At 41.0% G+C, this 16,371-nt stretch overlaps 1 protein-coding gene and 1 long non-coding RNA gene across 3 annotated transcripts in view; one reads left to right on the top strand and one right to left on the bottom strand.

The window, feature by feature from the left end:
* Positions 1–11,661, bottom strand: part of frem2b (FRAS1 related extracellular matrix 2b) — a 51,764-nt gene extending 40,103 nt beyond the window's left edge. For both annotated transcript variants that reach the window (XM_044201528.1, XM_044201529.1), the window contains exons 1-2: positions 6,496–11,661; positions 5,268–5,357 (exon numbers count right to left, since the gene is read on the bottom strand). In XM_044201528.1, coding sequence (XP_044057463.1) covers positions 5,268–5,357; positions 6,496–11,506 — 5,101 coding nt within the window. In that variant the 5' untranslated portion in view covers positions 11,507–11,661. The remainder of the gene's footprint in view (positions 1–5,267; positions 5,358–6,495) is intronic.
* A 166-nt stretch (positions 11,662–11,827) lies between these two features.
* Positions 11,828–14,459, top strand: LOC122878598. Its single transcript, XR_006378513.1, has 2 exons — positions 11,828–12,729; positions 14,037–14,459. It is a non-coding gene; the product is annotated as an uncharacterized LOC122878598 (long non-coding RNA).
* Positions 14,460–16,371: the final 1,912 nt, after the last annotated feature.

The following is a 16,371-nucleotide window of genomic DNA, read 5'->3' as shown; positions in this document are numbered from 1 at the left end:
TGCAGTGCAGACTGATGAAAAAAATATGACTCAAAGTCAGTGACTAAGGACATAAGGGATCAGTGAGCCACGTAAATCACTCTCCATATAAAACGATTAGCCTAAATCCTTTTCTGTAATTCAGTTTTTCATCCCCCAAATTGAAGCAGCTGTTACCCAGGAATAGCTCCTCTAATTAACTCCCAGATGTTTTATCACAAAACATTTTTCCATAACAATAAAATGACGGTCCACAGGTGGATTGTGAGGAAAACCTAACACCCTAAAATATCTTTAAAACACAACAACTGGACCCGCTATGTAATTTGCTGAAGCTTACAGCATACTTTATGCATTTGTTTCATACTATAGGTCCCAAGGACAGAGGAATGTTATACGCCCCAAGAAAAGTGTAGGGGAGACAATTTAATTAATAACAGGATAGAGACACACAGAGAAACTGCAGAGTCATCACCTGCCCTGTGATGGGGATATCATAGCATACACAAAGTCTATATTAACCACAGAACTGCATGTGAGTGCATGTTCCCCCTTACTTTTGTTGTGCTCTAGCACGCTATGGGGAGAAAGATAATCCCTCCTAACCTGGGATTAGACAGAAGGGGAGACAAGGGAGATGGATTCAAGTATGCACTCGGTGTCACAAGCGATTACACAGCGATAACATAGAAGATGTAGACGATCTACACGGCAGATGTTACTGCAGGCCGGAATGGTTCGGAGGATTTATTAGGTCGAGGTACTCATGGTGACTTGAACTTATCTTGTTACACCAAGCAGAAATAACAAACACAACACGCTTGTTGAGGTGCGCACTGCAGACTTGCATTGGAAACTGGAAACAAGAAACATTCCTCTCTGTTTCAGGGGCTGCCATGTAAGAAAAAATGCTCCAGTCAGTAATATGTTCTGTGTTGTGCAGACCCATTCCACTACAAATCTGAATTATTGATTTTCATAGTCTATGCACTTTAAATACTAAACAAGTCTCACTAGTCACATGGGAAACACGAGGAAACTTTAGACAAAGGTGTGGTGTTTGACCTTCAGAAATAGCATGTTTTTATAAACTGAACGATCAATGATCTTTTGCTGTCTCTTTGTACCTCAGTGAAAGAAAGAAATGAGATGGTAGTGAGTGCCTGGAAAGAAAAACAAAGGCCACAGCATTGTGTCTGTCAGTAGGAACATCCCTGATGCTGACTGACTGGCTGGAGGCAGACAGGGATTCAGCTCCACAAACAACTGCCTGGGAATGCCAGGGTTTGTGTGTGTTCAGGTAAGCTCACCTGAATGCACCTGAATCCTCAGGAGACAAGGAGAGGGCTGGAGTTCACTGACACACAGCAATTAACTCACAGAACGACAGGAGCAGCCCCCTCCCCACCACACACACACACACACGGATACAAAAACATCCAAATACCAGTCTTGTTCTAAACAAGACACTTTCTAAGTAATTAAAGAGGTTTCTGGCCCACGCCTCTGTTCGTGACTTTGCTGTCCAGGTGTGATGTTTCTCCAAAACAGTAAACAGACACCCACAAATTAATATGTGTAATTTCAGCCCTCTGTGATTATTCATTCAAAGCTTTGACAAGCTTGACAAATAGCAGAGATACACAAGCGGCTCTGAGAAAATAAACCCTGTTATCTCCTTTTTGGCAACAGCACAGCCGTAAAGGCACACGGTAGGCAGCTTTCTGAAATGAAAAGAAACTGGAGACAGTGGGGAAAATGATACATAAAGTCCACATATTACCCGTGAGTATAAAGTTATAGACTATTACAAAAAATGTGCAGTATAATTTTGAAGTGATTTCAGTATCATTCTGATGTTTGTCCTACCACAATGGGGTTAAAAGTAGCAGTGCGTTTTAGTCACACAGTGAGAATCCTTCTATTGTGACACATACTGATTAAAAATTATAAGCATCTTGGGATGTGACCTCATTGCCATGTTTTTATTTGTGGATTAAAGCCCATCTGGTGTCTTTATGCAGCCAAGTTAATTGAGTGAAATAGCAACTTCTCTTCAAGTCTAAATTACATAAGCATAATTTACAGAGTTAAACAAAAAAATTGACTAAGCGTTCATCATCCTTTTAAGCAGTTCTTATAAAATCATGAATATCTGCCCACTGTCACAGCCTGTCATGTTCTCACCAGCCAGTAGTCACACTCACATGTCATTAACCTCACACATCGCACTCCCTCATCTGAGCACTAATCCCAGTCACCTGCCACTCACTACACACCTGCACCTAATCATCACTCCACTCCCCTATAAAACACCATCCCTTGCCTCAGTCAGTGTCCGGTATCATTTGGATTAAGGACAGAACTCTTTATCCTGCTTCCACAAATGCCATGGACTCACCTACGTCTCAGCAAGACGCCTACTCAACTCCAGTGCCCCGATCCCGGTTCCAACTATCTCCAGCCTCCCGTGTGTGTTGCTCCAGATCCCGGTCCCGCGTGTCTCATCTCTCCAGTGTGTGTCTCCTCAACCCCAGAGCTCCTCTACTACCAGCTAAAGGACGGTTGCATTATCATCCTCACATTTCCATTGTTACAATAAACTATCTCAGTCTCTTCACGGTGTCTCTGGTCTGCTCTGTCCGTAACACCCACTTAAAGCAAAGGACATTATTGCGGCCAATATTCACATTGAATGGTGCCAAACAATGGATAAGGGTCAGGTCCAACATAGCTTTAAATTTGGGCTCTGAAAACTTCATTTAAAGTTTAAATGACACATCAAGCAGAAGATGCATCACTGCCAAGAAGAACTCAGCCCTTGGCTGCTCAATTTAAGAGAGCCACGACTGTGCCAAGTACCAGGACAAATTCTATAACAAGTATAACAGTTGTGTGGGGCACTGATCCCAGTACAGTAAACTTATCTTTGAGCAGAGGCAAAGTGACAGCAGGTAATGTCAGTGGCTACAACTAATGCTGAACTGTCGATTGAATTGATTAGTCAACCAACAGAAAATCTATAGTAAGAGTGATAATTAACAAATTGTTAAAATAATTTATCACGGAAAATCTCAAGTTTGCTGTTTCCAGCTTCTCAAATGTGAAGATTTGCTGCTTTTCTCTGTTTAATATCATTGAAAATTAGTGGAATGTCTTCGTGTTGAGTTGGATGAAACAAGCAATTTTAAAGGCCTCAATTTTGTGCTCCATGGGAAAAGGGATTTTTCAATTTTATTAGGGAATTTTCACTATTTTCAGATTTTATAGATTAAATGATTAATCAATTATTTTGAAAGAAAATACCTGAATAATCCATAATAAACTTCAGCCCTGTTCTATCCTGTCTATCAGTATTTTATATATGTAATGTAAACAAAATGAAAACCACCCTAAAATACATATGCACACAAATTCAGTTGCACATACTAATTAGTAGTCATACATATACTTAAAACTGTGCACACGTTCACTGTTCATCACAGCTGTTAGCAAAAAGTCCTGGAATCCCACTGAGCAGCTGCGACATGAAAAGTAACTTTTCACCCTAAAAAATTGCCAAGTGCAGTTGGTAAATTTCCCAATGAACTTGAAGTGAGGAGGAGAATGTTTTCCACTGCTGAACATGATAGAGTGCAGCTGTGTGCCAGTGTATACCATTCAACTCCTCCCCAACACGACTGTTCAAAGAGCTGGAGGCTCTGTCTGGGGATTTAGGGCAGCCACCAGCACAGCTTAAATCTTATTTAAAAAATGTTCACTGACTGCCTCACAAGCTGCAGTGCAGTATGTGTCGAGTGCTTATGGATGGGTCATCCAACAAGACTCTTCATCAATTTGTCAAGCCATTTAGGTAACACTATAAAGCACAATTCCCATGTCATAGAATGCCATTTTAGAGATATGCGATGTGTCATGTTTTTTTTTGTTTTTTTTTGAGCAGATAACTATGATCGAGGATAGAATAAGACATGCTGTTTTAAATCCTCTTTTCAAATCTGAAAGTGATGTAAAAGATTGTAGGGAGTGCTGAAAAAAGTAAATCTAATTGCCAGTTCTGGAAGATAAACTACCAGTGTGGGATACAAGTATATCATCAAGCATCAAGCAAGCTAGAAAGAGAAAGAAAGTGACACAGAGAGAGAAGCCCAGAGAGATCCATGACAAATAACCCAACTGAGACAATAATAAATGTACTAACTGAACCTCACTCAACAACAAGAGCTCTGCATGCGCTCAACACTTGCCAGCAGCTCAGGTAAAGCACTTTCATTCAGTATCACCTCCTGATAAGGAGTTGTCCCCTGCATTTTAGTCATCAAACATTAGCGCCCCATCCACCTGTTGGCATTGATGTTAACCTGTCTATTATTCAACTGAAGCCACAGATTAGTCCTGAGTCGAGAGATGGGAAAATGTGTACACGGGCCCACCGAGGTGCATGTGGGAAAAGAGGGCCCCTATTAGAGAGGTCCTTTGTGCTCACTCATCACGCCTGAAGAGTGGCAAAAAAGGACACACTGTCAGGCACACTGCTTCTGCTAATCGGCAACACCGGCATAATTGCCTCAAACCAATCACTCACTGATTACGTATCTACAGTGGAAGGAAGGTCTTCACTAATTGTTCTACTAATTACTTACTTGCTAAATCAATCATTACTTTCAAAATCAGGAAGCCCTTGCATTGAAAAAATTATGGGTGATCATGGTGGGGTGCTAGTGCTACTCACTAAGACTATACTGAGGGTATACTGCACAGTAAGACTAACATGAATGTTCAGGTATAAAAGGTTAATAAGCATGGAAGTTCTGACATAAAAATTTTTTGGCAGAACTCCTGGTTGAACAGAGCATGCCATAAACAAAATCTATAAATGGTAAATTTTTCTTTACTTCTCATTCAATGCATGAGATAAGAAACCGTGTGAAGTTATTGTTCTGGAAATTTCCCCAACTGTGCACACAGCTTTTGCTTAGTAATTCTGTTAAATTAGGCATATTATGAAGCACAGCCAAGCTTTTCCTTTACCTTCTTAAAAAAATTGGAGTTAAACTTGAGACAGTGTAGTGTAACAAAACATTATTCTAGTGTGTATGCGCCAACGTGCATGCTGCCTGTTGCCTTTGCAAAGAGTTTCCCCTCAGGGATCAATAAAGTATTTCTGATTCTGAAAATTCAATATTTCAGCCTCAAAAGTCAGCATGACAAGGACTCATTTCAACTTTAATGGTGTGCTTACCACAGAGTATAATTTCAAGAGGGCCTGTTTAAATAAAGTAACTTACCACTGTCCTCGATGGAGAAATAGAACATGTCATTTGTAGCATTGTCGCCATCCCTCAGAACGTAGCATATGTTCATGTCATCAATTTCAGCTGAAAAAGAGATGGATTTGCATAAATATCCACAATGTTCTACTCATAAAATGTAATGAGTCAAGTTTACATCAGTTATTTGACACATTAAATGACACATTTATTCCTGATTGTCAATAACTGCAAAAGAAACAGCCTGAGGTTGTGTGATGAAATGTGCACAATGCATAGTGTCGGGGGAATCTGAAAGAAAAAACTGCCTGGTAACAAGTGCTGTATATCTATTAGACTCCTGAATGATACAGAACATAAAGAATAGCTTGGTTGTTGGGGCTCCATCACAACGATCTGTTTGCCATCCTGATAGTGTGGTGCTAGACAGGGTTCTTTATAGCACTGGATCTAAAAGATTGTGAAGTTTACAGCCCTTGCTGTCTTCAATATTTGATGTCAAAACATTTCCCTTCAAAGGGACCGATCAATAAAAATGCATAGCCATGATTTTCAAATGCCCAGGAGATAGTGTCTTTATTTACTGTCTGTTTACTCTTGTGAGAACTCTTGAAGTACTGAAAAGGCCTCTTGGGGAAAGCATCTCACAGTGACTCAGTAAATAAAAGCAGGGAACACATGGATATTGACTGTACACTGATGCTGCTACCCTGATATTTAGCATTTACCAAGTTACCCCTCTGGTCTGTGTGACATAAAAATGTATGTACTCACGTTTGGAAAGCCAGTCTGCTGTAAGCCATACTACCAGGGTCCCCACCCCACCCCCTTTTGTTTGCATGAGCACATTATCTATCATCATGTCTGTAAACCCCTTGTCTTCTGTTAGAAAATATGACTCTGGTTATGTACAAATCACAATCAGTTCTGTCCCAAAGTGAAATATATTAGGCACTGTTTGAAAAATGCGCTCCTCTAGTGAGATCTGGTCAGCCTGAGGCACTGGCATACTTCATCTCTGTAAATAGGCAGTCTCTTGAGTCAAAACAAAAACCTTTATGTCTGAACTCAGCATTTTTCAGGGATCAGAGCACTTTAGCAGAGTGAGTAGGCCTAAATGTAAAATGAGTTTTAGAGCAGGCTCAAGAGAATTAGAAACTGTCTTCAATGTGAGTCTCTGCAGTACATTATACATCTAACAGAATGTCACAGGATTGCAAAGCTGTTTGAAATGCAGCTCTCTTACCTTGTGTGAAGGTGGTGATAGTGGCATTCCCTTTGCCAAGGTTGATCAGGTAGCCATGTTCTGGGGCAACAGTAATCCTAAAGGTCACATAATCTTGAATGCTGTCTCTGTCCTCTGCTTTAAGGGTCTTACTGGTGATCACAAACCCTAAGTGACCAGTCTCCAGAACCCGCAATGTTGGGGCACCCTTGTTCACCACAATCTGTGGTACCCCATTATCCAGCGGGAGGACAGTAATCTTCATCACTTGGGGCTTTCGAGTGTCAAATACTGTGTCGGGGAAGATGTAGAAGTCTGTGTGAGTGCCATCAGTGACGGTGAAAGAGAAGCTGTCCTCTGCACTCTCTGTGCCATCATGCTTGTAGCTGATCATGTTCTCATTCAGGTCCTGCTTTGTGAAGGAGGTGATAGGCTGGGTGTTGTTAAAGAGCAGGCGACCATGAACTGGTATTTGAGTTACTGTGAATTTCAAGAGGCGGTCAACAGTGTCTCTGTCCTCCACTGTTAGCTCAAAAGGTGTGATGAGTTTGTTCTCTCCCTCGGTTACCACCAGGCCATGTATTGTCACCACAGGCTTTTTATTGTCCACGTCACTGATGGAGATGCGAAAAGTACGGAACACAGGGTTGTAGCCATCAGTCACTTCAAATTCAAAGCTATCCATTTTCACTTCATCATCAGCAGTGTGGATGTAGTAGATTTTGTTGCCAGCCAGCTGGAGCTGTGTGAAGGATGAGACGGGCATCCCAGGTGTGTCTGTGCACTCCAGGTGTCCTCTCATTGGAGCTCTGGTGATTGTGAAAACCAAGTGTTCATCTGGGCTGTTAAGGTCACTGGTGCTAAGCAGGTCTGTTGTCAGAGTAACCCTGCCACCCTCTTTAAGGGATACACCTTTACTGATCACGTCTGGGAAAACCATGTCAATGCCCCCCACTGTGACATAGAAGTATCTGTCAATCAAATGGTTGATGCCATCTGTTACATCAAATTTGATGAGGTCTCGAATCCCCTCTTGCCCGTTATGGATGTACACAATCAAACCCTGATCCACTTCGTTCTGTGTAAAGTTCATTCCAACTGTGATATTTTGCAATGTCCCCGAAGGTGTTGTCCTCTGTAAATACCCCTGTCCAGGCCCATAGCGAATAATATAAGTTAGTGTGCTATCCTCAGAGTCCAGATCAGTAGCTTTTAATACATTGCTGTTTATGACTTTCACGTCACCTATCTCAATTTCAAGGCCGTCATTGATTGCCATCCTCGGGGTCTCATCGTCCACAGGGATAATCATAACTATTACTGTTTTCTCTACACTGAACTTTCCATCTGTGAGAACAATATCAAAGCTGTCCTCTGTGATCTCTGAGTCATCATGCTCATACACAATGCTGGAGGCCTCCCTGATCTGATCCAAGGTGAAGTTAGAGACAGGGACAGTGCCGGTACTGAGCTGATTGAGAATAAATCCATGCTTGGGGGGTTTGGTGATAATGAATGTGAGCTGATCAGAGGGGAGATCTGCATCAGCGCCATTCAGAATGGGAGTGTCGATGACTATGTTCATGCCCTCCATAACTACAAACTCTCTCATGTAAATCTCAGGCTTTTCATCATTAGAGGGGATTATGGAGATAGGGAAAAAGTGCCTTTCAGAGAAATTGATGCCATCAGAGCATCTGAATGTAAACCTGTCCTCCACTGGCTCGACTCCTTTGTGAATGCTTTGAACATAGTAAATGTGATTCTGTCTGATGTCCTTGATGGTGAAAGCACTAATAGCTGTACCGGACCTGGATTTCTCTGAGCCCGGGGCTGGGGAGATATTTTCCACATACCCAGAAGTCGGCTGTACAATGATTGTACAAAGGAGATCATCGTTGGGGGTGTCAACATCATCAGTGCTTATATGAAGAATCTGAATGACATTCTTCTCTCCCTCAACAACAGTGAACTGTGGCCCCACAAAGACCTCTGGAGCCTGGCTGTCCAGGGGAAGAATAGTTACATGCACTCTGACACCTGTGATCTTATTTCCTCCAACAGTCCACTCATCAGACATGTCCGTCAAAGTGAGATTGAAAAAGTCCTCCTTTGTGATCAAACCTATCTCCCCACTGGTATGAGCGTAGACCACAAGGCCGTTAATGATATCAGCTTGGGTGAATGTGCCAGACGGGACACCTTTCACCAGAATTTCACCTAATGATGGTGGGTCCTCCACAATGAAAGTCAAACGGAGGTCATCTGTGTCCTCATCTCTTCCCTGAATGACATTACTTGTGATTTCTGTTGCTCCATTTTCCAGTACATCTATGTAGGAACCAATTGTGCCAGCTGGGAGACTGATAGTTGGAGTCTCATCATCAACTGGCTTCACACTAATCTTTATAGTAATTGGGACAACATGGACACCGTCGCTGACATCTATTTGTATCAAATCAATTGTCGATTCATCTCCATTATGGATGTACGAAATTCTGCCATTTCCAATATCCTCTAGGCTGAAATTGTCTCCTTTTGTCATGTCAGTAAATGTAAACTGGATCTGGCCATGCAGTGGAGGCTGAGTAATAGTGAAGGATATCTGTTTGCTATCTGTGTCTGTGTCTGAGGTGTCGAGCTCAGCACTTGTAATGATATGTGTGCCACGTTCAAGGACAGTAAATCCAGAGTTGGTTATTTGAGGCGGCTTATTGTCCACAGGCTTTAAAAATATAGTGAAAACTCCTTCTACAATATTTCCAGAAACATCCTCCACAGTGTACCTAAACTGCAAAAAATGAGAGGTAATTCCAAGCTCAAGATCAGGCGGTTTGTAAGCTATTTTATGGTGGTTAATTTGTGCCTGAGTGAAAGTTGTGACTTTGGTATTTGGCTTTTCAGTTAATACCAGAGCTCCCAATACAACAGGGCTATTCTCATCTGTATCTGTCGGTGGCTGGATGATTGTGTATTTGAGATCCCGATCCTCTGAGTCCAGGTCAGTGTAACAGAGGAATTTCTTTCGGAAGTAAGTAAGCTGATACTCGTGCACAGTCATTTGCAGAGTTGTGCCAGGGTACAGTTCAGGTGGGAGGTCATCAACAGGGAGAATTTTGATAATGAACGAGTTCTCACCTGATTGGTTTGGTGGGTCGTTGTCATCTTGAACTCTAAACACAAACTGATCCATGACTGTGCTGACGCTGTGAGGCCCATTGTGCTTGTAAAACAGTTTGCCATCAGTAATATCCTGCTGCAGCCATTCAGTTACTGCTTTCTCATACAATTCATCCTCTGTATTAAACTTCCAGGTTGATGGGTCCTCTGGGGCCTCAGACTGACGCAGCAAGACCTGCCCAATCGTGGAAAAGGGAGGCTCTATTGTGAATTTTATTGAAGAATCCTCTGAGTCGATGTCTGCTGCACTGAGCATAAGTGAGGAGATAGGTATCATTTGGTTTTTGAATAAAACCAAACCAGTGTTGGCGTTGATTATGGGAGGCTCGTCATCAGTTGGCACAACAGTGATGGGAAACAGAAACTCCACCTCATTTGTGCCATCTGTCATTCTGAAAATAATATTATCACTGTATGTGTCACTGCCATCATGTTGATAAATGACTACTCCAGCATTGAGGTCATCTGGGGTGAAAAATTTCCTTCTCGAGCCCAAAACAGTTAATTCTCCATGCCTCAGTCCATCAATAACCATGATTTTGACTTTGTCTAAATTGTCCTCATCGCTGATTTCCAGATTCTGTGAACTGGACAGAGGCCTGGACTGACCCTCATAAAGTAACTGGCCAGTATTTCTAGTCACCACAGGGGCCAATGTGTTCATAGGCTTAACAACAATCATGAAAGCAAAAGGGTCTGACACAGCCCCCTCTGTGTCCACAACCTCAAACTCAATCTGGAAAATCCGCTCTGTGTCTGAATCCACAGCAGGGGGTTTGTAGGCGATTTTCAAGTCTTTGAGGTCTCCTTGGTAAAATGAAGTTATTGGTAAATTCTTATCATCTGTGCTCACTATGTAGCCCTCCTCAAAGGACAGGGTGGATGTGATGTTGAAAATTAATTCGTCAGGATTAGACTCAACATCCTCTGCAGCCAGCATATCCATGGTTATCGCTGTCATTACAAACTGGTCTACTTCCATCATCATCATTGCAACAAAGCTGGGTTTAGGAGCTGTGTTCTCCTCTCCATCTTTAATCCTCACCAAAATTTGGAAAAATTCCTGCTTGAGCAAATTGCCTTCCTTATCATGTAACTCCACAAACATTGGAATGTAATCTCTGTTTGGTGACTTCAAAGCAAAAGTATGCTGATAACGGATGTTCATTTTAATATATTCATCACAGTCCACCATTGTTCCGAGGCTGTCCTCATCCACAAGTTTTCCATACCTGGGCAGCACGCTGCCACTGGAAAGAGAGGCTATTTTGCATTGCTGTGCACTTCTATCATAGGTGAATTCTAAAATTCTTCTATCGATAGGGTTACTTGTGCCGAGCAGTTTCTCAACAGTGAGTGGCATATTTTTGGTTAGCACTTCCAGCTGTGTGAAAATGACTTCCACTTCCATCATAAAAGGTATTATAATCGTATCCGTGTGGGTGTCATACCTGAGTTGTAATCTCACTCTATCCCTCGGAGGACTCCTAGAGCCAAAGTGAGAATACTTCACGTCGTTGGGGCCAAATTCACACGGAAACTTTTTCGGAGACAGGTGTCCAGGCCTTTGAGACAAGGGATCATTGTCCAGGACTGTTATGCTGCATCTATCACCGGGCTGAACTTGGATAACCAAATCGTTGATGGGATCAATGAAGACAGATCTCCCGAAAGGCACGCGGATCCCATTATTGGCAACCAATATCGTGTCCTCTGACAGCTCGGACCTCAAGGCGTATGATAATCCATAGCTGTCAAAAACCTGCGCAACTGCATCACCTGTCAGAATCACAGCAAGCAGAATAAAAGCAGCGCCAGTCCCGTGCTGATGCGGGGGTTTAATCCAAGCCATTTGTAGAGTGGAACCGCTGAGGAGACAGAACTTTGCGCATACACCCTTGTAAAGTAAGTATAGCGGTTAAAGTAGCAACAATTTAAAATCAGAATTGGATAATATCACGCACCTATGGGCACTAAGGTGCACCATTCTCTCACAGCAGCTGCACACTGATAACCTAAACTTCATACTCCTGCTTTGCTGGAGTAAGGAGAGTGACGCCCTCCTCTCAGCCGATTGGTTAATATCTCCGCTGGAATGTGTATGTCAGGTTTTAAATGGACGTGGCTTGTGTCATTCTGGACAGACAAAACGATGCCGCGTGGGCTGGACCTCATCAGGTTGGATACGGTTAGAAAAATAAACGAATAAGGTGATGTTTGGGCATAAGGCAAGATTTATATATATAACGCCTACACGCCTAAAGCAGATCAATATTCAATTTCAAATTTTATTTATATAGATCAAATCTATCTGTAAGATGCTGTTTTTAAATGATCTCTAATTAAATGTATTCACACACTGCCGGCTATTCCAAACAATAAAGGAAAACTGTATAAGAGTCTGACTGGTGAAAAGCTTTGTCTCCCTCTTGTGGTTTGCTCTGCTGAGTAGGGAGGATGATCCACACACCCTTTATTACCAGCAGAAATCACACACTACCTTCGATGTTATGTACATTTTCCACCTTCTTTCTCCTGAAAATCACATCTGTCATGAAATTCTTTGGTCAAACAGGTTGGTCATTGCATGTGCAGTGCCACTACAGTATATAGTACTGTGTATTGTTTGACAAGGAACACATAGTGGAATAAAGTTCTTATATCTGCTTTTGAATGTGTGAGGTGGTATGGCGTGTATGCAGTCATACACACCAGAGCTGATGGAGAGGAAGCACTGCAGGAATTTGACTGTGTCCACTGTCAATCCATGTGGCCACAATACAGCTACTCCTCTTGACAGATTTCACCCTGCAAAATAGCCCATAATCTACTGTTAAAGCATGAGTCAAAAGTTCTATTTATTAGAGCCAACCAGTGACATTGTCCTATTTCCTGCTATGCTGCTCTCTCATCACACAGGTCCTCCAGGTGTCAGAGGCATCCCCCAGCAGAGCATTCTCCTCTGACTTCTGACAAGCCCAGTCACGATCTGGCCTCTCTCTGCACTACTCATCTGGGGATCCAGTGTTGATTAAGAGGACATCCACGCAGACATTCTGCAGCACAGGATGGCAGGTCAAAATGACTCAATTATATTAAAAGTAGGTTTGATTATTTACACAGTGAGCACCACTGCACATCCAGATAAGAATCACAGATATTTTAGAATAGGTTAAGATATGTGTCTATGGGGGAGTCTGAGAATGTTGACCAGATAAGGAGCCATGCAAAATCTTATATTCTCTCATTACCAGGTTCACATATGGTGTTTGTACTGTTTTTACATTAACTTAAAATGTCAGTAAAATGAAAAAAATCTGATTTCATTCATTCAACACAACTGTAGTATTCATTGTGCATAGCTACAGACACAGCTGTTCTGTATGTTTGAGTTACCACACAGCCTTTGTATATATTAGATGTACACACATACCTATGTTCCCCTGTCAATATTTAGCATCCCTAGAGCTTTATATTGCCTGGAAGAATTTGACTTCAGCTGTGCTCAGTCCCCTCTGATCCCTTTTAGATTATTTTCATTCTATCCACAAAGTCATGGGTGCAGCCATTGTGTCTGCAACTACCTATAGTTGCGCATTAATGACATACAAACCGTCTCACAGCTGGCATGTGTTGAAATCAGTACACAGTAGCTGCCATAACAAACTGTGCAGTTGAGTTGCACTGGACACTGTTGACAGAGTCCAATTATAAATATAGCCAAGCAAACTGCAAGGCAAAGCCCTCAGGCCTTGACAGCTCCTAGTTACAAGAGAAAATGAAAAAGAAGATGAATAGAACTTTCTGACAGCAGTGATGGCAGAGAGGGAATTGGATCATACCCAAACCTTCAGGCTTATTTTTGAGGCGAGGGGAAGTTTGATGATATTCTGTCATATTACATTTATATCAAATTTATTGTAAATGGCCGATGCTTCTAAGAAGATAGAACTGTTGGTGTATAGGAAGTGAGGATGCCAATCGCACTCCTGATGTGCAGGTGATGTCTTGTACATGGTGCAGGTGGGGATTAGGCTGAAATTCTGCAGTTCAATTCACTTTTGAATACCATTTGTTACCAATGTTTATCAGAATAACAATAGATGATTTTAGGTTGCTCATTCATTTAAAGTTTTCTCACTGCTGAACACTGCCAACAAAATATTCAAATCTGTTTGTTCAGGAGCTCATCTAGTTTTTCTTTGTGGCTGTTAGTACCCAGAAACTCAGTTTGTTTTACTTTGTGATGACTCTGGTGACAGCTAAATATGCTTCTACCAACAGTCCAAAGATACCGACTACCTAGAAGAAAACAATAAAAACATATTTACGTTAGATGCATGCATAATCTAAAAATATCCTGTTTTGCTTTTTGTTTACAGCAGAGCTAACTTCAATTTCCTCTCAGCTGAATGCCCTGCCTTGTCATCACACACTGACAGGCCAAACACTGGAAGGCTTGCATTCTCTGCTGTCAGTGACACCACTGTTATTGTAACCAGGTTAACAGAGATACACTCCATGTAAGGTGCCCCGAGCTCTGAGAAGTGACATCACTGGGTCAACCTGATACATGGATAATGAGGTGCTGCAGGATGGACCATCTGTGTGTTCAGTCTGAGCTAATTTCTGCAGCCAGTAGTTTGTATATCTCAATACTGTCTAACAATTTTTATTACATGCATACTTGTATCATTTTCAGTATTTTGTACTATGCAACTGTGGCTGGAAAATATCCCTAATGTTGACTGTCTGTGTTAAATAAACCAGTAAATAATAAAGTAAATACAATTGTTATCAGACATAATTTCTGGATGAAATGTGAATTTAGACAGTATCTTGAATCAATTCTAATCAATTCCCTCCATCATGCAAAGCTACACAAAATATTATCACTGTTTATTCTATCTGGACATTGTGACAGCAGCGTTCCTCTCTCACTAGAAATGCTTTTGATAATTGTCTCCTTTGGTGTCATCCCACTGTTTGTCTCAGTGTTGCTAAAGTAACTCCATTCTAACAATTGTTTGGACTTATCAGGACTGTTTCTGTTGGTGGTTACTCCCTAGAGACAATACAACCCCGGCCTCACTGATCTCATTAAGGCTATTTTAGTTCATTACGTCTCTGTCAGGGATAATTCTTTTGATGGTTGAAGCTGGAATGGTGGCAGCAGCTACTCTGAAATCCTCCCCTACAAAAGTAACCCATAGAAACACAATGCACAGCCAACCAGCAGCCAAATCCATCTTCCCCAGCTTATGTTACACTTGGGATACTACAGAACTAAAAAGGCAGCAGAACCAGTCAAGTTTAATCATATTTATTATTTGTGCTCCCGAATTCCCCAGGTGTGTGTGGACCCATGTATTAAGACTATAACGTATGGTCAGAGCAATGATACTGCTTACAAAACAAGTCAAATTAGGTTTATTTACAGCATGCTATTAACAAACAGGTTCATCAATGTGCTTTGCAGAAAACAAAGAAGACAAAAATAGATGAAATCCAAGGACAATCAAAAGACTAGGAAGAACAAGTTCTAAGAATGGGGACACAAATCTGTGTGTGTGTTTGTGTGTGTTTATGGACAAAACGTAGCACTATGTTAAGGCTCTCTGGCCGCATTATATTGACCTCCACTTAAGGCCGGGCATAACCTCAGACTTCAGCGGTTTATCTTCAGAACGCAGGAGTAAAACTACAGAATGAAATGGAGAGTGGTGCTAATGTGACTAATGTATTGGCATTTAAGCAGAATAATATTCACCTGTCTTCCAATTTCAAACCTCAAAAACTGTTTTTTGCAGAATATGGCATTTCAAATTCAAAAATTCAAAGGTTCATAGATGTCCTTTTCATGTAAATTCTGCAGCACAAAAAAACAGAAAATACTTTAATAATGTCTGTTAGTCAATAGTAGAATATACCTACACGTATAGGTCATCGTAATTTGAATCTATTGATAAATGTAGATTTTAATCATAATAGGAATAATAGTCTTTCCCAACACAGTGGAAATACAACATGACATGAGTATTATTTCAGCTTTAGAACAAAATGCATATCAGTCATTTTATTTTAATAGCAGTTAAGTATAACTGGATTAAACATTTGCCACAAAACTGCAAAATTTGAAAAAAAAAACTTGCAGATGGGATGACATCAAGGCAAATCAAAGGACAGTACTGGGATTCTCCATTGTGGTTTCTGTATAATAATAATAATAATAATAATAATTCTGTATAATGTTGCATAAAGACTTATGTGTTAAAAAACAAAAATCTGGGTGTAAAATGTGGTTAAATCATATAACTACATTTTAAGGCACATTTGATAATCTTTGGTAAAATAACAATCCAACATACTCATTAGGCTGTGGTGTAAAATCTGAAATCTATCATTGATGTTATTTTAAAGTAATGTAAAATGCTGAGTTCATAGAATTACAGTTAGTTTTGATGATACTAATGATGTATATGTGTTGTCTAGAACAGATGGTGGTTTCCCAAGTGTTTTCAAAATTATAAAATGCTATGAAACAATTTAAATTCATTCAGATACATTTATTGTTTTACATGCATCCAGTGTCTGTCACAACCTATGAAAAAGTGGTGTAACACACAATCACTCTGGCTGGTACCAAATCAACGTTTCTGACTGTGTGACCAATTAATTGCTTGATGTTGTTGCACTCTGGTAAGGACACCATGTTAC

The sequence above is a fragment of the Siniperca chuatsi genome, linkage group LG7, assembly GCF_020085105.1.
Source record: "Siniperca chuatsi isolate FFG_IHB_CAS linkage group LG7, ASM2008510v1, whole genome shotgun sequence".
Taxonomy (NCBI): Eukaryota; Metazoa; Chordata; class Actinopteri; order Centrarchiformes; family Sinipercidae; genus Siniperca; species Siniperca chuatsi.
Note: the sequence above shows the minus strand (reverse complement) of the source record. Positions and strands in the feature narration are given on the sequence as shown.